Genomic DNA, 21,064 nt, shown 5'->3' with positions numbered 1-21,064 from the left:
ATGAAGAGGAGTTTTTCAGCGCGTTAAGAGGGGAAAACAAGGGAGAAAGTGACGCGATAAGAGGTCGTTTCTGAGGACGGCTGCGTTTCCCTCGGTGAGTGCGTCGATGCTGGCCGCTTTAAGTCACCGGGTGGTGTAAATCCGGGGTTATATCGCACGTTGTCTCACTTCGCCGCGCAAACACTTTATCCACCTGTCCTATTGGCGGTTTAATGAAGGGAAGCAGGCGTACTGTAACGGCGGCTCTCTCCGGGGGCTTGCAGCAGTGATGAGAGTTCAGTCGTGCCATGATACTGACTGACAGCCCCACCATCCCTCTGGTGTTCAAAATATCAACAATAAGCTTGTGAGGGGTAGAAAATCCTGCACTATTTTTTTTCTATCCTTAGGCAACAGCTAGATGTTTATTCACTGTCACTGGGAGGCAGGGAAGCCTCTTTGCTGCACTGTAAACCCGCACAGAAGTCACGGCCAAAGCCTATTGAGGAGACGCCTTTCATATGCCCATCCGACTCCCAGCTTCATTTGATGTCATTCCCTCCGCTGTTAGCAGGGGCTTACATCTCTTCAATATTAATAGCCCGTGGTGGGAGGCACCGTGGCACTTAATAGAAACATTAATTATTCAAAAGGCCTATCTCGTGGTAGGCACATCTACTAATGTGCTAGTATGTATACAAATCAGCTCATGATGGGGGCTTCGGTGCATACAATCAAACCCCAAATTTATTAATAAATTCAGCCCACCAGGGGGATGTCTGCTTCTTAAAGAAACTGTAATCACTGAGAGACGGAGGGGGGGTAGGGGCGCGGCACAAGCCGACGCCGGCGCCGGCTTCGGCGGGCGACGAAGAGGAGAAAATATTGGCGCGTCTTGCGTGTATCTGAAGGACGTGCTCATGCGAATCATGTAAATTAAATCAGAGTTGGTTTTTGCCACCTGCAGCTGTAAACAGACCCGAGTTCAGACGGCCCGCGGGGGGGCAGAGCTCCGTTCCCCCCCCCCCCCCCCCCCCCCCCCCCCCTCCTCTCACGTTCCGTCTTTCCCACCTTTCCACGGTTCAGCTCCTCTGCTCTGTCCTTTGTTCTCCACCGTCGCCTCGCTTCAACCCCGCTCGAACCCTCCAACGCCGCTTTCGCTCTCATTCACAATTTCGACTTCATCCATCTCAGAGGGGAAAAGATTCAACCCGGCAACAGTCCGACTCTAATCTATCGTGAGTCAGTGAGGGATCATTTTCAAATTATTTGTTTGCGAATAACTTTTTTTTTTTTTTGCGAAATGCTTTTCGACAGCTCCCCTGAAACATTAAACTTGTTGCAACAATCTTTGGCTTACACGCTGTATTTTCGTCGGAAAGAGCTTTGGCAGTGAGTTCTTCCCCCTCGAGCTGACATCTCTAGCTCACAATGTGGCCTTGCAGCTGCTGTAGGTGAACATATCGGTCTCTCTCTCCCTTCGATACATATAAGATTTCAGCTTGCAAAAGCCCTCGTTATGATTCTGACGAAACCGATACATAAACCTGATGTTTTGCGCAGATATATGACCCAGTTGAAATGTTGCTTTAGCTCATCTAAAAATATCTTGAGGTCGATGTCTTGATGGGGGTAACGATCACTGCAGATTGGACGACAGATGGAACATTTAAGGCACGCAGCAGATAAAGCTGCTGAATGTTTAAGTTTACCTTCTCGTGAATACTTTATTTAATCGTCATTTAAATTCGCCAAGATGAGTCAGCGACAGTGACTCACAGAGACACACAAAGAGGAGTGATGGAGAGTCAGAATTTAGAACAAGTATGGACGGCCTTCACCCTGCCTCTGCTCTTCTGCCTTATCTGCGTACAGTATAGCAAATCAATTACCGAGCCGTTAACTTCACTTTTTAATTGGCTGGAGTAAGATGTGAGTGCGCAGCGGAGGAGCAGGAAGCCCGAATGAATCGATGTGGAGGTAGAAGGGGTCTGGTGGGTTAACCACAATGCACTGGTGCGTTACCAAGCCTAATTAAATAGTATGTCCTCCTGGCTTGAGTCCCCCGTGACAGCACACCCACCAGGCGGGATGAGAATGTGGCAAGAAAAGGCTTACTTATGGGAAAACAAATAAGCACTTCCAGGTCGTGGCCCTGGTGGTGCTGATGCGAGTGACATCTAACCATTGGGTTGGGTTGTTGCAATGCCTGAGAATGCTCAGAGAGTGGGAGGAAAAAAAAAAAACAGAAATAAACACACCTCCCTGCCGTCTTCATGAGTCACAGGAAATTTTAAAATGACCTGTAACTCTTAGCTAGCTACTCTTTTGTTTTTGTGTGTGGTTTCATATGGTGCCAAAGTTTCTTTCAAAGGGGTTGAAATAACCTTGTGAGAAGACAAATGAGCAAGCAACTTTGGATACTGCACAAAGAGAAGACAGATGTCAAAGAGACAGGCCTTTGAAAACTGGATATCTTTGGTGGTGTGTGTGGGTGTGTGTGTGTGTGTGTGTGTCAGGGCCTTTGCCCTTGGATAAATCCTAATGGTAAGATCACCTGCCACACTAACGTACCCATGTGAGCGTTACACATGCAGCCATACGCACAGTCCACAAGCATACACAGAACACAAACAAAGTGGAACCTATGCTTCCCTGCTCTTCAGGCTTAAAACAGAACTCTGCCAATTAGAGAAAATTCTGCAGGTATTAGATGTGGCCGGCACCCTGGGGAGCTTCGTTACGGCTCATTCTCATTCTTCTTGAGAGTCCAGAAGGAAACAGTGCAGAGTAGCACAGCTGCTTCTCATGCAGCACCTCACAATGACATAGTCTCATAAGAACTCAGCAGGTATCAGTGCAACTTCTGTATAACTGTTCAAAACAACTGAGTATAGTATAGTATAGTATAGTATGGTATAGTATAGTATACTATGGTGTACTATGGTATGGTGTAGTTTGATATAGTATAACATAGCATAGCATAGCACAGTATTGTATAGTATGATATAGTTTGATATAGTATTGCATAGCATAGCACAAATATATTTTAGTATAGCATAGCATAGCAAAGCATAGCACAAAATAGCATAGTATAGTATGATATAGTACAGTATATTAAAGTATGGTATGATGTAGTACAGTATAGTAATGTATCTTATATTATAGTATAGTATAGTAATGTATATTATAGTATAGTACAAAATAGTAATGTATATTATAGTATAGTATAATACAGTACAGTGTAGTATAATATAGTATAGTTACGTGTAGTACAGTTTAGTATAGTAACATATAAAAACTTGTAGTAGCGTATAGTATAGTATAGTATAGTATAGTTTGATATAGTATTGCATAGCGTAGCACAGTGTATTATGATATAGCATAGCAAAGCATAGCACAATATAGCATAGTATAGTATAATATAATGCAGTACAGTGTAGTGTAGTGTAGTATCGTTACATTACGCTATGTAAAGGACAGCACAGTGTAGTATAACATAGTATAGTTACATGACGTCAAGTATAGTACAGTATAGTATAATAACATACAGTATAGTATAGTATAACTCAGTATAGTGTAGTGTAGTAACATACAGTATAATATAGTGTAGTATAATATAGTATAGTGTAGTAATGTATTGTAACATACAGCTGAGTATAGTATAGCTAAGCATAGTATAGTGTAGTAGTGTATAGTATAGTATAGAATAATATAGTATAGTACAGTATAGTATAGAGTAGTGTAGTAACATATAGTATAATATAGTATAGTATAATATAGTATGGTATAGTATAGTATAGTGTAGTGTAGTAACATATAGTATAATATAGTATAGTATAATATAGTATAGTATAGTATAGTGTAGTGTAGTAACATATAGTATAATATAGTATAGTATAATATAGTATGGTATAATATAGTATAGTATAATATAGTATGGCATAGTATAGTATAGTGTAGTGTAGTAACATATAGTATAGTTTAGTATAGTATAGTATAATATAGTATAGTATAGTAACATATAGTATAGTTTAGTATAGTATAGTATAATATAGTATAGTATAGTAACATATAGTATAGTTTAGTATAGTAAATTACAGTATATAAAGTCAGCTTTGTGCCTTCTGGCCCTCTATAAAAACTAGGACGAGCTGTAGCGAGGTGGTAGCTGATTATTGCACATCGACAAGATGCTCGATGCGCGTGGGCAGGCAGGAGGGACAAACAGAGGATTATGGGTACTGACCTCCGTGATGCGTGGGTTGGTGCACTTGACATTCTTACTGGACAGGTTCAGCCAGCGGGTGGTGTAGGGATTGATGGGTGGGCAGTGGTGCCGCAGGGTGCACTTTCCCTCTCCGCTGCACCAGCCGCACTGGAACTTCCTCTCCGCCTTCAGACACATGCCGCAGCTGTCTCGCTGGGCTGCACACTTGTACAGGTGCACTGTGGGATACAGGAAGTGAACATACCAGAACTGTGAGGCGCTTTCAAGCAGCGAAATGCAGCAAAATTTAATTCAATAATCACCAATAATGCATATTTTAAGATACAGCTGTATACACACCCACACGCACTGCCTAGAAAAGACAATATTTGAATTCAGGGAGAAAAAATGATGGACAGGAGATCCACCCTCATCCTGTTTGCCGGCACATGTTGACAGCAGCATCTCTTGTTCTTACCTTGGATATTCTCCGGGTTATCAATAATGAAGTTGCCATTCCACACCACCGAGAAATCCACAGGCAGCTCACTGATCTTCATTCCCTCGTACAGATACTAGAAGCGAAGAAAAAAAGGCAGAGGATGAGGAGGAGGAGGAGGTGGAGGAAAAGATGCAAAAAGCGAGGAGGATTTCAATGGGAGGTTTGGGAATTTGCCGATCCCAGGATTCCTCCACGGATGCAGCGCCATGTCCTTCCAAAGTTACCCCGAAGTTACATCACGTCGTCATCAGAGAGCTGACAAAGTGGGAAGCGACAAGAAATGGGAACAGCTGAGCAGAAGCTCCAACTTCCCTTCTGGCCTTTGGAGATGGTGTCCTTAACTGCCTCCCATGCCCTTAATTCCAGCCTGACTTTCATTGTGCAAGTGTGTGCGTTTGTGCTTATGTTGGGGTGTGTTTGTGTGTGTATGTGAGAGTAGAAGAAGAAGAAGAAGAGAGAGAGAAGAGAGTTTAATGTGTATGTCTGAGGTTCCTCTGGGAACATACTGCACAAGTCAGTGCGTGCTTGACTGGAGGGCAGAGCCGCGCTGTATCCTTCTCCAGTGTAATTACCTAGGCTGCATCTAGGCTGCATCTACTATGTCTCCACTGACTCAGTGACACACATATGTACACAGCACACACACACACACACACACACGGTCACTATGGCAGTGTGGTATGGCACAGACAGAAATATAGCCCACGTAATCACCAATGTCGCCAAATCACTCGAACGAATCACGCACCGCCCCCCCGACCTACCGAGCTGTTCTGGCACTGCACGCTGGAGCTGTTGAAGCGGAGGGCCGTCACGCGGTGGCTGACCCCCTGGATGTGGAGGACGCACTCGTAGCCCCGCTGGCCAGACTGAGGCTGGGGCAGGTTCCTGGCCTTCAGGGTGATGGGCTTCACCTCACCTGCTGGGATCAGAATCTCCTCAGAGCGCACCAGCTGGGGACAGTCCTGGAGAAAAAACAAACACGGAGGGCAGGGAGCACACGTCAGCGCCGACAGACGGGAGAGCAGAAAAAAAATGCTGCTTTTTTTTTTTCCGCCGTTGTTTAGATCACTGGCAAGATGAGAGGCGGGGAGAGAAGAGGTGCGAGTGCAAAGGAAGAACAAATTATCTTAAGAATTTGAAAGTGACTTCGGCGACCTTGGAGAGCCGCGAGTGTTCAACAACTCATTATCACGGGTGGAATTGTGAAGCTGCTCGTTTGGTTAAGAGAATGACTAAAAAAAGAGCACCACGCTCCGCCGTATAGTACAAGGCAGCACACTCGAGGAGAATTGTGTAACATTTGCACCAGAAGAAAAGGCATCACACGCCGAATCGCTAGTGTTGCTGGCCTTTCCTCTTTCCACGAGCCTTATCTCAACCCGGAGGCTGGTCTTTATTCAAAATACTCATCTAATTAAGGAAATTGGGTACTGGTTCCAGGTATGTATGAATAAAAACACTGCAGGAGTGACCATACGAATTGAAACTCAACACCCAAAGGAGCAGTTACCACGCTTTGTTAACCTTTAGTACAAATACATGAGTTTAGAGGTGTTAAAAAAAAAAGCAAATAAACTGCAGCAAATTACCAAACTGTGTGTGTTTGCGTGGCCGGAGGGAGGCGGAAAACCAACACACGCAAGCGTAGCTCAAGCTGCTTGTATCCACTGCACTTGATTGATCGGGTCAAAGTGATCCCGTGTCATTGTTACGACGTGCGGAGCTCAATAACTCCATAGATAATAGAGTGTTAATTGCTGCTGCAGAGAACAAGAGCCCTGAGTGAGAAACGCCAATTCGGAAATAGAAGAGCTTAGACGGGGCTGTCTTTCTGAAGACATGCCCCGAGGCTGACACAGAGCTGGAACACAGAGCAGGATGCAGGCAGGAGGAAACAGGGAGGAGGAGGGGAGGGTCGGAAGGTGCAGGAGAGAGGGAGAGAGAGAGCAACGAAAAAGAGAAAGTAGCATGTGTGTGTTCCACTAACCTCGGAGGCGTTGACTCGTCCCTCCTGGAAGGAACAGCTGGAGGGGTCATGGGTACACAAGTTGCGGTACTTGCACCAGTGGCAGCGGAAGGCACTGTTCACGCAAGACAGACACCTGCACACACACACACACACACACACAAAAACACACAGAGTCAGGAAAAAGGCAACGCAGTCAAGGGGAGGCAGCGAGTTTGCCAAAGTGGGGGGAAGTGCCACAGAGGAAATGAGTTCAGATCCCAAGTGGGCACCTGCTGTTGTTGTGCCCTTGCGGTTGGCACGGTCCCTAATAGCTGCCGGGGCCAAGTTCTCCCTGCATATATTTTCCACGGCCATATATTAATGCCGCGTGTCGCGCGTTAGCGGCGGGCCGCGTGTTGAGCCCCGCCTAACCAGAATCAGATGGAGAGAGAGCGGAGACAGGGAGCGCGGAAAAAAAAGTGGAGGAACGTCGAGTAACGAGGACAAATAAGACACTGGCGCAGCTTGATCCTGCAATTACCATTAGCCCCGCATTGTTGGAGTGTGGCTGTAATTACCAGCTGCTAGGTGAGCGTCTGAGTGTGAGAAATTCAGCGTGCGCAATATGTCGCGCGTGCGCGGCTGTCACCGGCGTCAAAAACACGCCGCAGAAACGCTTCAGATGACCTCAGATTTAGTAAATGCAAATGCACTTTTGCAACGCCGTACTGGTTGAACGGATGAATGGATGGAAAGATGAGCCAGAGCAAGGATGGGTGACAAAAAACAAAAAAAAAAAAACATGGAGGAATGGAAGCCTGAGGCAACAAGTCATGAGACTCTCTGTATGTTTCCACCGCAAAGACAGCACACACTTTTAATTAATTGCGATGGCATTTTACGACACTGTGTATTCACGGCCAGTTGTTTCGGAGAGCGTATTGTAGTCGTGCTTGGCTCTCCCTCTCTCTCTCTCTCTCTCTCTGAAATAAGGTTGAGCTATGCATACTTGCTTATTGTGAAATATTCATCAGTGCAAAAGCATGGGAGGGATCTCTGGCAGGCACACTAATTCAGAAGAATAGGGACGATTCACCTTCTGGCAAATAGAGTGTACAAGTGTGTGTGTAAAAGAGGGAGGAGGGGGGAGAGAGAGAGAGAGAGAGAGCGTATGCCCTTTTCAAGTGTATTCATCTCTCTTTGTGTGTTTGAGCGCGCGTGTGGTTGCGCGCGCGAGTGTGTTTGTCATCGCCGATTAACTGAGCTGATGCGAGAGCTGGTAATTGCTTTCCGTGCTGCGCAGACAGCGAGAGAGCCGTATGAAGTTATAGGCCGGCGCGCGTGAGGGGAGATGCGGAATAACGTTGTCTGCATTAATCTGGCCAAGTGACAGCGGCTACAACGTTTAATTCTAATGTCAGTGGGGACGCTGAAGGGATAATATGACGCGTTAGGATTCCTGCGCCCCTTGCTCGCGTCACCGCCGCGGTGTTCCGCCCTCCATCCTTTTGGCGATGCTCCCCCGAACCCCGGCGAGGCCCTTGGATCCGGCACAACCGGAATCTGCCACACCGGAGTGAAGCGAGCAATTGCAAAAGGCGCCCGCCGCCGCCGAGATCTCCAATCCGGGGGATTCGTTTTCAACATCACTCAATCAGGGACAGACACGGCATGAAAACAGGCATGAAATCCCCACTGAAGACCTGTTAGGCAGAGAGCTGCGTGTTCCGTGCAGCGGCGTGTCTGAGAAGAAGGCTTCATTAGCAAAACAGCAGAGAAACTTCCTGTTACGGAGCTCGGGGAGCAGCCAGCGGTCACATTACATTAGTCTTTACAGGGGATATTTTTAGGGGGGGACCGGGGCCGGCTAGGGTTGAGGACAAATTGTAACTAATTCCCAAAGCATTGATCGGGTGGTTTCGTGCAGCAGGTCCGGGGGCGCTGTGTTTGGTAAACGAAAAAGCGGACGAATGGAGTCCGAGAGAGATACTCACAGCTGGTGGACGCTGCAGTTGTAAAACTTGACCTCTGTGCTGATGAGCATCTGACCGGTTTCCTTAGAATTGAGCCTCAGCTCAACACCGGACCAATCTGAAAGAGAAGAGACAAACCATTAATATTTATGGTACAGTCCCCTCAGCAGCCCGCCATGAACATGATTATCATTTATTAATCAGCCAGTATAGCTTTTGTTGTTGTTGCATGCATTTAGCTTTAGGGACTCACACACAGAAATGTCCTCGTACAGCGCTGCATGATGATTATTTAATTCACACTGAATCCAGAACCTTGAATAAATGTTTATGCGCGGTAAAAAGGTGCTTCATGTAAGAGCCAGCCAACTGTTCAAGTCACTCTTGGGGGCAGCGTATTACCGGAATGTTGAGGTGTCTTTCCTGTTTTTATCTAACAGCTAACGTAGCAAACATATTCACACTGTCGGTAATGTTAAACAATTAGCGCCCCCGTAGAAGCTATCGCTACATAGCCGACGCTAACCTGTGTTTATTTACAAGTCTAGAATAAATGTTGGGAGTTTAGCATCAAACTAGCGACAGCAGTGGGAAGGGACGCTAATGTTTACTCTCGTTTTGCCCTTTATTACCATCACTTATTTTCTACGCTGCCAAACTCGGTTTATTCGAGGAAGCTGGTCAAAAATACGCCCATGTGTCGGCGCTACTTCTTAATCATCTCAGGCCGGACACAACGCTGACTCACTTGCGTCTCCTTGAGGTACAAAGCGGTTTCACGAGACGAGACTAGAGGCTAGCTTGTTAGCATGCTAACTCCTGTCGCTGTCTCCGTGTCAGCACTGTTGTTTCTTCACATTTTAATCACACTTTTGAATGTTTTCAACCAAATTTCTTACATAGAGCCGCATAAATGTACAGCAGACAACATTAAATCTTATGCTAATCAGTCAGATGTTGGGAGCAGGTGATGTTGGCAGGCGAGTGAACAGAATGTCTACAAAAAGGTAGCATATCTTTCATTGCGAATAAATACGTGCATTAAAAACCAGCAAATTTAATTCACACAGAGACATTTAATCTGCTCAAATTTAGTTTCCCTGCGTCTTACTGAACTGAACAGAGTTTTGGCTGCGTTTCTGTTTCTCCGTCCCAAAAAAAAAAAAGAAGAAAAAAAAAAATCAGCCTCTTATCTCTTCCCACGAGAATACAGACTCCATAACTGTGTGTGTGTGCGTGTGTGTGTTTGTATGTGTGTTTGTGCAGAGCAGCCTGAATTTCAGATGACATTCAGTGTGTAGGAGGCTCCAGTGACCCTCCGCGCCCCGTTCTCTCCGCAGCACCTGTTGGGAATCAGGCTCCGTTTCACACGAGCCTGTACAGCAAGGCAGACGAGGCTCGTAGCTGACTTTTTCTACCGCCGCGTATTTGTCTCACAGGATCTGGCAAACAAAGTGCTGCGGAGTTCCTGTCCACACAAAACCTCCTCTAGGATTTTACCTTCAGCTCAGAAGCTATTTTTTTCTATTTTTCATGCTCAACATCAGTCCGGCGTCCTCACGGTTTATTTGATTTTTTTTTTTTTCCTAATCTCTCCGTCCTCTCCTCTCCTCAGGTCACGGCCGCTGCCACCACTGCGCAATCGATGTTGATGTGCAACAGATAGAAAAGGCTTGCTGGGGGGACAGGAGATGGGGGAGGATAGCGAGGTTCGGGGGGAGCGGAAGAGGCCTCGGCGGAGCAGAAATGGAGGTATAAACAGCCGGGGGGAGGCCACAGACGAGGAGGGATGAGCGGGGGGAAGGTGGGTAGAAAGGGGGAGGATTGAGATAGAGGAATGGCGGGATGGATGAGTAGCTAGATGGATGGAGGAAGGGCTTTCGGGTTGGGGTGGGTTGGGGGATTGGCTGACATTTACCTAGGGGAGAACATTCATATTAGTGCCTGATGCACCACTTCCCCATGGGAGCTCTGGGCAAACAGGGCTGTCATTTACTCACAGGGAGGAGGGCGACCAAACCCCCAAAACACACAGTCATCTCCGCACACACACCGCACATGATATATTATTCAGGGTGTTTGGTTTTTGTAACCCTGCAGCCATCTTGGCTCGCAAACAACAGGTATTTATTGTCAAACAACAGGTGTTAGTATTCATAATGATAAACAGTATATGTTTGCAAATACAGAAAATGCCACATCCGCCGTGGTGTATTTATGGAAGCCTGCTGGAGGATGAACGCTCGAAAGGTCGCGAGATTTCCATGAATAGTATATTAGAGGTGATTAGCATATCTTCATTCCTAGACCTCGGGATCGTCTGAGGCAGTGTTTATTCGCCACAATATGCTCGACCCCGGATTTTTGTGAGATTGAGGTCAGAACGGCTGATGAATTGTAATTATTATTTACATGTTTGCTCTCCGCGAATTCATCAGGTGTCACTCAGGAGCACGCAGCGGACCGGCTCCGGTTGCCTTGACACTAATCCACCGCATCACCTTCGCTTCACTTCAACTTAATCGCCCCGAGGCTGATGGCTGATTGAGCCCGCATGTCCGACCATCGCCTTATTAGCCGTATCTGAGGGTAATAATATGGTGAGCTGCAGCTCAGCCACAGGCCAGGGCACCTCAAGCCTGATCCTCCATCAGCTCTAATGGGGCCGGGTCCTGTGTGTAGCACACTTCACAGCCAGACAACAGATCCTAGATCAGCGGGAGCTTGTTATGTAGACGGTAGCCCGCTTAAACCGGGAGCGTTGAATCAATAAAGATGTTTCAGAGTGTGCATGTGCACAGATGAACAGTTGGATCACTGCAGCAAGAGAGGGGCCAATGGGACTCCTACAAAGGCTGTGTTTGGAAGTGAAGGGGGGGGTTTCATCTAGTCGCCGTGATCAGATCAGTGTGTGCTGTGGGCTGCAAAGGAAAAACTGCTTTTGGAAGCGAACCACTCGTTAGTTTATGTGCGACGGACGACGGATCTACCTTGGTCGGTGGGGATGAGGGGGACATCCTTGGCAGCAGGAGACACGCAGAGTATCTGGTTGCCGTTGACCTGTCCCTCCACCTCCGTCAGGTTGCCAAAGGAGCAGGTGATGCCCACAGAAAGGTCCGGAACGTGGCTCACCTTCACCAGCAGCTGTACGAGAGGTGACACGCATGACAACAGTGTTAATATGGCGCTCCGGGCGGTGCCGGACAACTTGGGGCCAAATACATACACAGTGACACAACAGGCTGTGTGTGATGCCTCAACAATGTTACATTAACAAGGAAAGAAATTCTCTAACAGCACTGGTGGTTTCGTCTTTGGTAAAAAGATGAGGTAGAAGTGTCTCGATGCGAGCGTCCTGAACGCAGCAGCGTAAACGAGCTCCAAACAGAATGCAGAAACGAGCACGCTGCTGCTGGCAGAGCCGCCCCTCCACTCTGCCAGGAGCGGATGCTGCATCTTAAAATTGTTATCAACACCATAATAAGGAAAATAAGGCTGTGTTTAGATCTTAATCTTCTATTTCAGTGGCGGAGACATCGTTCCAGAAGTAGAGACAGACTGAGCGGCACGGAGAGAAAAAAATGGCTACTTGCACACTCTATTTTTGTTTCCTCCCTCTCTCTCTCTCTCTCTCTCTCTATCGCCGTCCCTTACAAGGACACATAGATACAAGGAATACAAGCAGAAATACCCCCAAAACACACACACACACACACACACACACACACACACACTCATACAATGTGCATACTGCGCACACATGCAGATGCACATAGAGGCGTTTGAAGTCGTTCCTCTGGAGAGCGGTGACACCGGGGCTGGAGCATTCAGCTGCTCTGCCTATAAATAAATGTATTTTGCGCACAGGGTGTGTGATCTGGCTCTCCAGCCAAGAGAGGCAGCCTGGATAATTATCACCATGGCATTTCACAGCCTTGTTCCATTAGCTGTTATTTTTGGGCCACACCGTTTGAAGTTTTTCTCTTTGTTTTATCTGCCTCTCACTAAACACCGCGGGGCTACTGGGACGGGCGAGGCAGCTGAGCAGCTTAACTGCAGGCCTTTCAAGAGATGCTGACTTGTCTCAGTAGCCGACTACGCTGCCTCCCTCGTTAGCTGGCTTACGCCGGTACCCATTGAGAGGATGGATGATTTTTTCTTTTTGTTTTGTTTTGTTGTTTTTTTTTTTTTTCCTCTTCCCTCCTTTCGCTGCCGAGGACCTCTCGTCTTCCCCCTGTTTTACTTTCAGCGTGTTTGTGTTGCCGCCGCGCTCTGAGGTGTGTCGGAGAGATCCTTGATTACAGCAATCACGGCAATCAATGTCTTTTGTTCAACGTAGAATTCCCCGAGTAACCTCTCACAATAATTAGCTCTCGTCTGCTCCGTCAAGACACACATATATACGGGTAAACACTCGCACACACACACACACACAGAGAGTGTGTCAGAGTGTTGAGCCTTTGCTCTTCTTGTTCTCCTGTCCTCCCTGATGATGTGCGTTTTTGCATTTTTGGCAGCAATGACCAGCCTAATTGGTGGCGGAGTTTTAATAAAGGTAATTTGATGGGTTTTCTCTCCGTGTCTGTATCGCTGCCGGTGCCCACGTGAAGAAGCTGTGTTGTCATGGAGATAGCTGCCTGCCCCCGTGGATGTTGGGATTGGGTTTTTTTGTGTCTGTGTGTGTGTGTGTGTGGATGGGTTTGGTGGGGTGACCTTGTTGCCGCGGCGTCTGACACGGGAACAAGCGACGCCGCTAACATGTTGTCCGGTAAGCCGCTGTTTTGTAAAATCTGGACAACAGGTTGAGGTCTACCGAGGGCGAGTTTGAGGATGAGATATCACGCGATGCAGGGTGAGTCACTGCCAGAGCTACTGGCACCATTTCTGCTGATTTTTTTTTTTTTTTTTTTTGTGATGTTTAAAAACCAGTTAGAGTCAACGGTCATCCTTCCAAAAATACAGGGAAAAGAAACATGCGCCCGTGTCGACTATCGAGCCTGGAAAGCAGTCCAGTTCTGGAGAAGTCTGCCGTAGTTGCGCCTGTCGTCGTCTCGCTGCTGGCACGGCATTATCAGAACAACTCTCAAGTGTGACTGGAGCCTCTCAGTTCATATTTAATTACAGAGGGGTGTTATCAACAGGCTAAAAAAACAAACTAAAATGCCTTCGGACACGCTGGATAGGTCGACGACGGATTGTGTGCGTCGCCGTGCTCGCTTTCGTCTCGCCTCAAATTTCCCTTGGAAGCTGAATTTGGTGGGATGCTACAGTGAAATATGTGAAAAGTTGGAACGGTTTCGATCGACCCGACAAGCGCCAAGTCAGACGGATATCTGTGTGAACAGGATGGGAGCCAGGCACATCTGCCAGGGCAAATGAAACACGAGATGCATCTGTCCGATAGCACGGAGCGTCATAGCGCTCGGCGTGCAGGACCAAATTCCCCCCAAAAAGTTACATCTGAGACATTGTCGCGAGCAGTTTAAACTGCAAGCACGGAAACATGCCACGTATAAGCAGACAGAAGTGCGTCAGTGCGTCTACTGAAAGGTCACAAAGCATCAATGAACAGCAACTCGGCTAAGAACCGCCGTGAACGTTGGAACTTCTCATGTTACGCTAAAAAAATGTTGATTTATTATCCCAAAAAAACTGGCCAAGCCAATGCAAATCCATCTGGATGGATCGGAAAATGTGTTTTTGGGAAAAAAAAAAAATGACCCTTTGACAGTTTCGGTATTTTAAGACCTAATGTGTGCGTCCGCTCGTGTGCATGTGCAGCATTCGCCAGAACTTGTGTTTGACTGATGCTCCATCCGCCTGTTTTTTTTTTGTTTGTTTTTTTGCGCGGTCCATGTGGAGATGCTGCGCCGTACTCAGCTGCACTCGGACAACTTTAACACCTACACACCCGCCCACACAAACATGTCTTGGCACACATATTGATTGCTCTGTACCAAGCGAGCATATGCACGCTGAAACGCCCACGCGGAGCTCTTATGAACCTTCCCATCTAATGTTTATGCATCAACCACAATCAAGACTAGGCAAACTGCTACGCGGGGATCATTTCAAATCTCCTGCCTCTGTACGTGGGTAGGAAAATATGTAAATGGGCGATAATTTTTCATTGTAATGCGTGCGAGTGGCGGCGAGATTGCCTGCGTTCGCCACTTTGTGTGCAGACTTGTACTGGATGTAGGAATTTGCGCGAGCGTGTGTGTGTGTAAACTTACAGGTACGCTGGGCTCGGACACCGCGATGCTGTCCGGGTACACGTTGGCCTTCACACACTGGTTGAGAGTGGCGGCGAAGCGGTACGGCTCATCTGCACGCTCACACCGGTTCCTCTGAGAGCAGCTGAAGGGCAGGAAGGAGAGAGAGAAAGAGAGGAAGGGTTACTGATAGTTTCTTTTTCATAACAGAGAGCATAAATGAGAAGGAAACAGAGCCGCCGCCAAAATGGGGAAGCAAATGAAAAAAAGCAGCGGAAAAAAGGTAGGAAAACAATCGAACCAGAAGTGATAGAAATGAATCCTCTGTTACACTGTAAACACTCTGTGACAATTTAAGTCGGGGGGGGGGAAGATGAATCGCTGGTGTTGTGACACGAATTAAAACCCGATCCAACAACAGAAGGAGGGGGAGGGAAAGACGAGGATTAAATGTCATAAACAGAAAACAATCGTGCCTCCTCCTGCTCACTTTCCTCCAGAGAATATATGACAGGAGCGACAACCTGCAGCATGTTTTACTTATTGATGACATCTACCTCTGCTGCTAAGCCTACACACATTATCACATACATCTAACGTTTATAATTTTTTCCAATTTGTGACTTTGTGACATCACACTTCTGCATCATTTCCAACATTTTGCATGTATGCGTGCCTCGTAAAGGTTTCATTTAGTCACAGCTGCTCTGGTTCTTTTAGCAGCGCTGACTCAGGCTTGCGTGAGCCGACCAATCAGAGCAGAGCGGGGGCTTAAAGAGACAGGAGCTGCAACATAGGACAGTTTGGAAACAGTGATGTGCTTTTTGAGCATTAAGGCATGCAAACCTCCTTTAGTTGTAACCCCAAGATAAAATTATGGATCTGAGAATTAACATAATACTTTAGTCCTCCAATATTTTACACATCACATTTAAGGGATCATTGCAATATGTTGATATAATATTTTCTGACCCCCTAATATCAGCATTGGCATCAGCCCAACAAATTCAGCACGGGTCGGGCTCTGATCCTGTCCACCTTCTTTGTCTTGAGGCATCTGGATTGGACACCAACCACAGCACCTCTAGAATTTACACCAGACGCTTTGGGCTTCTTCTCTCTGTCATTTTCTGTGCCGTCCATATTAGTCACGCAGATTTATTTGCTTAGTGGTGATTACCAGACTGTTTTATTCTCTCTTTTTTCTTTTTTGCAAAACATATGGCATGCCGAAGACATCATTTGGAACAATTTTGGACTGCTTTCAAAGTTACCAAAATAAAAAAAAAAACTCACTCCCCTGAAATGATGTGCAATTTATGACACTCCGGGCATCAATAACAGCTGGCTTCGAGGACACGTAGCTCTAAAACGTCTCACAAAATAGCACATGAATTTCCCAATAAGGAAACAAGAAACAAGTGGTGTCACCGACGGGGGAGCCGCTGCCTCCGGTGGGTAATTTAATACACCACACACTGACGGGGGGGGGGGGAAACCCACAGCACTGAGCACTACACAAATTATATTCTTCAATCACTGCATAACTTTGGACGTATAACTAGTGCAAATTACGCCGCGCTCACTGGTAAGAGATCGTAATGGTCAGACCTCGTATCAAGTACCGCGCGACACCCCCGCAATCCGCCACATCCCTCATTAAAACCCAGCCGCCTCCTCCTTCTTATTAAGAGTGTGTGTTCCCTCCAGCCCATTACACCAAAGGCTCTCCATCCTCATCCAGCCCAGCAGTCTGTCTGGCTAACTGGATGTCTGGTCACAGCAGCTCTAATTGGACTCCGACGGGTCAGACGCTGTCCATGGTGCTGATGTGCCACTACAAGCCCCGTCCATTTCTCCCCTAGCCGCCGACTGCGAGTGTGTGTGTGTGTGTGTGTGTGTGTGTGTGGCAGGGTGTGTTAGGGCCCCATATCATGCTTCTTAACCACATACTCTCACCCATACTGACTCTAAGCTACATCTTCATCCACACCCTCTGTGTAATTATGTTGTCAGAAGTTCGAGCCATTTCCAGCACACTCACTCGAACAGGCACGAGTATGCTGGGGTTCACACACACACACACACACACACACACACAGACAGAAGCACACAAACACTCATATGCACAGTAGTCCCTGGGGATTTTAGAGAGCAGGAAAGTGTAGAATTAGCGTAGTAGTGTGAGCCTCCCACTGGGAAAAGGAGGCCACTGTGGCAGGCTTCAACTTTTTTTTCCCCCCCCCAAAATGATTACCTGGTCTCCCCCTCTTTCACGACTCGGGGAAACTTTGACGTCTTCTCTGCATTCTAAATGTGACATTTTTTATTGTTAGTCCTGATATGAATTCCCCTGCCTCTTCATTTTACACATTTGACTCCATTAAGGGTGAAAATACCACATTTTCCCTCTGTCTCTCTCTCTGTCTCTCTCTCTCGTCTCCGTCCATCATGCCTCTCCCTTTTGTCTCACCCCTTTTCACAAACTGAAATTAGTGCACCTTTCTTCGGCAAAAAGGTGTTATTCCCGCCTGCAATTTGGCGCTTCTTTTACATTCACAATGGCAGCAGAAAATTACACTTTATGCGCTTTCAGGTGTGGGCTGCGGCCCAATGTTTTATGCATGTCTCCGAGCTGTACGCGTACGGATGCAAAAAAAAAAAAAAGAAAAAGAAAAAACCTGGATGGTCATTAACTCACAAAAAGCCCTGGATTGATTTTCCTCTGTTATTTATTTATTTATTTATTTTTTTTTAATAAAATTCATTTCGGTTGGGGTGAAGTAAGATGAGAGCAAAGCAAGGGTGGTGGAGGATGGCTGCTGTTGCCATGGTTTCAGGAGATGGCCATTATCTCTGTGTAGTTAGAAGCTGACCCCTTTGCCTCTCTCATTAGCTGAAGTGCATGCCACTGAGTGTTGACTAGAATTCTGCCTTCCTCATATTCCCCGCTCCTGACCACCCCCCCCACCCCCCCCCCCTCCCCTTATCCTCCTGTCTGGCCCCGGCCTGTCACTCAGCATTTTTTCGCGGATGCTTTGTGTGCCATCACATGCGTTCTCGACGGTGGGCTAACGTGGAGAAATAGGTGTTAAACGAAGCCGTGCGCACGCGGAATGCCTTAGCGCGCACGTGCTCCACGCGTACGCACGGATTTTTTTTAAAAGCGCAAAATGCACGAAGTTCGTATACATTTCCCCTCCAGCTCTCTGAGCCCTGTCCGTGGTGCTGAAGCAGCTGCTCGCACTTCCATCCTTACTCTCCTCTTCTCTGGCATCTACAACTCCACTGCAGGGTATGAATGCGGTTAGTGGCATCAGTCATGTAAGGTGAAAGAGAAAACACAAAAAAAAACAAACCATACACATAAAAAACAAAGGCGAGCATATTGTTGTTGGTTTTTTTTCCCTGTGGCAGCTTGCGTGGGCTGCACTGTTGGAGTTGAAGCTGCGGTGAAAAATGAAGCCTTGACATGATATATATATATATATATATATATATATATATATATATATATATATAATCCAGTAACCTATATCTAATGTACGTGTGTGTTATTTGTGGCGTTGTGTTGCTGCGGATGTGTTATTTTACCGCTCGGGGAGTGTGAGGGGTAACAAGAGGCCAGACCACAGGGTCCGTTCCACAAATGCCTGCTTCTTATTCTGTTGCCCTAGACAGGCAATTACGCTGTCGTCTCTGCTGCGCCCGGCGTTGATAGACACCGAGACGTATGGACACACACAACCCGTTCACACGTACACACTAAAGCACACAAACACATCCCCCCCCCCCCCCCTATAAGGGACCACAGCCACGGAGCATTAATGTATACACTCCACATGAACGTGCACAGTCATACATATGCATAATGACATACAGTTCCTGGCACTAAATCCTTCACACACTCATGCACACCTTTACATACACACACACACACACACACACACACTACACACACACATCCTGGCCTTGACAGCAGAGCAGGAGAGGCAGGCGACAGGCAAAGATGTCTGTTCCTCTATCCCTCCTCCCCTTCCCTTACCACATCTAAGGACTTCAGTGAGAGTGTGAAGCCCTGTCTGATTGCGGCTCTGGCTGTGAGTGCCGTGTTTAAAAACAGGAGGAGAGAACAGAGGGGGAGCCATTTTAAAATCACCTTCCCTTCCCTCACCGGGGAGAGAGAGAAAGAGAGAGAGAGAGAGAGAGCACAAAACGGCAGAAGGGAAAGAAAAAAAAACGAGAGGAGGGCAGGGACGCTCCGGTGGCAGGGTGTGCGGGGGGGGGGGGGGAAAAGAGGAGCAGGGTGGGAAGATGCAGGTACGGAGAGGTCCGAGTGGATGTATGCTGAATATTTGATGGCGCCCAACAAAGCTTTACTAGCCGTAAGTGGTGGCCCATTATGTTGGAGAATCACCGGCATGATTTGATTTGGTTGAATGGAAGCCCGGCACGGTGGGGGACTGTGCGTTTCACCAGAAAGACATGAAAATGAAGACGTGCTAATGTAAACATGTATGAGGACTGACTGCGCTGGGACTCCGGCTCCCCCAACATGAAGAGAGGAATCATTTGTTGAGCACTGATGTGCAGGGCTGAGCTGTGGCGGGCTTGACAAACACACAGAAACACACACACACACACTTCCTCATCTTTTTGGTGTTTTATCCTCATACTGAGCGATTGAGGGCATTTGTTTCTTTTCTGCTGCATCCCCAAAGTGTGACAATATCCATTTAAATGCAGACCACAGGAGGTATGAAAGGAAGTAAAGGAGGGATGGAAAAAAAAAAAAAAAAAAAAGGCAGGGTTTTCAATTTCAAACCACCGCAGAGACGGTAAATTTCTCCGCCTCAGGTTACTGTGTGGGCTCTGGCCGACATGTGAGGGCGCAGTTTGAAACTCGGAGTTCACGTCGGGGCTCAAACCAACCGCTGCAACCTCATAGTGCGTCTCCCGTGGCGGCTGATAATATCACCGCAGGCGAGCGCCGACAGGACACCGAGCGGCGGCGCGGCCGCAACCCCGCTTTTCACAGGTCTTCTCATCTTCTCACGGAATCGAGGAGCTATTGTAGTGTAAAACAATCTCGCAAATACAGCATCTGCGGTTTTATGCGATCCTGAGTGTGTCCCCGTCTCCGTTTAAGATATTGAGTGAGCGTAAGGGGAAACAAGGAGACAGGGAGGGGAGATGAAGAGAGAGGAGGAGATTTACAAAGAGACCGTTGCTCTGTGCTCTGTGCATCAAGCTATAGCTTCGCCTGAGTGGGCTGAGCGAAAGAGAAAGAGAGAAAAATGGAACAAAAGGCAGAGGGAGCAGTGCGGGATGGAAGCATGTCAGGAAGAAAAGAAGCGAGCAGGCAGCAGCTACAGACACACCGTGTTTGTTGGATCATTAACTGCATTATATGTAGCCCGCCCGCACATACTGTACATACCGGTGCAATATTTCAGCAATCATGTAGTCAACCTGTACTAGGCCCTGTGTGCTAGGAGGAATCGATGGAAATATTGATAGACCTGCATGTACGTGATCGATATCTCATTAGGAACAATTGGGAAGATGGATGCAGCTTCCCTCTGACTGCTAACTGTGGCTGTAGCTGATGAGTCGGCCATTAGACACACGGTCTGACATCCACAATGGGCTGAAGCAGCCATTTTCAACGCTGAACTAATTGTTGATGCCACTGGTAAATTAGTGGAGATTTTATGGTTGGTGTCCGGGAACACAGTGATGAACAAGCATAAGCATAAAGAGAAGAAATGTAAAGACAAGCGGTCGTAGCATAAAAAAAAGGGCTGTGGCATCGGATTTTGAATTTTTCGAGATGAGATAAGTGGTAGAACAATTGTATCAATTCTCAAATTCCTTCCTTGTGTCTCTTCAAGGTTTAACTTGTAAGATATGGCCAGATTTCAAACGGGTAATTAAGTATGGAGGCGATTTACATATCAGGACGGGGATGGGAAGACATGCCAGGTGAGGACTTGTTTAACATAGTTATTGTAACTCTTCAAGCTGAAACTACGGGGGCAATCAGACTCAGATCACCTCTTGAGTTACAGGGCTGGCTGGTTAGCATGCTAACTTACTAAAGTAAACATCTCTGCATCACAATACATCGTCGTCTTTATTGGACATTGCACCTTAAAATTCCTACATTGCAAACGAACTGGTCCGGTCCCAAACCCAGACTCCCTCCTGTTGACAAACTGACCTAAACAAAGT

The 21,064-nt window shown here is 47.0% G+C and overlaps 1 protein-coding gene across 4 annotated transcripts in view; it reads right to left on the bottom strand.

The window, feature by feature from the left end:
- The window catches only part of plxna2 (plexin A2), a 195,453-nt gene that overhangs the window by 65,487 nt on the left and 108,902 nt on the right, over positions 1–21,064 (bottom strand). For all 4 annotated transcript variants that reach the window (XM_030421748.1, XM_030421750.1, XM_030421749.1 and 1 more), the window contains exons 6-12: positions 14,852–14,975; positions 11,606–11,759; positions 8,637–8,733; positions 6,682–6,796; positions 5,456–5,656; positions 4,668–4,764; positions 4,229–4,428 (exon numbers count right to left, since the gene is read on the bottom strand). In XM_030421748.1, the coding sequence (XP_030277608.1) occupies positions 4,229–4,428; positions 4,668–4,764; positions 5,456–5,656; positions 6,682–6,796; positions 8,637–8,733; positions 11,606–11,759; positions 14,852–14,975 (988 nt within the window). The remainder of the gene's footprint in view (positions 1–4,228; positions 4,429–4,667; positions 4,765–5,455; positions 5,657–6,681; positions 6,797–8,636; positions 8,734–11,605; positions 11,760–14,851; positions 14,976–21,064) is intronic.

The sequence above is a fragment of the Sparus aurata genome, chromosome 7 (assembly GCF_900880675.1).
Source record: "Sparus aurata chromosome 7, fSpaAur1.1, whole genome shotgun sequence".
Lineage (NCBI taxonomy): Eukaryota > Metazoa > Chordata > Actinopteri > Spariformes > Sparidae > Sparus > Sparus aurata.
Note: the sequence above shows the minus strand (reverse complement) of the source record. Positions and strands in the feature narration are given on the sequence as shown.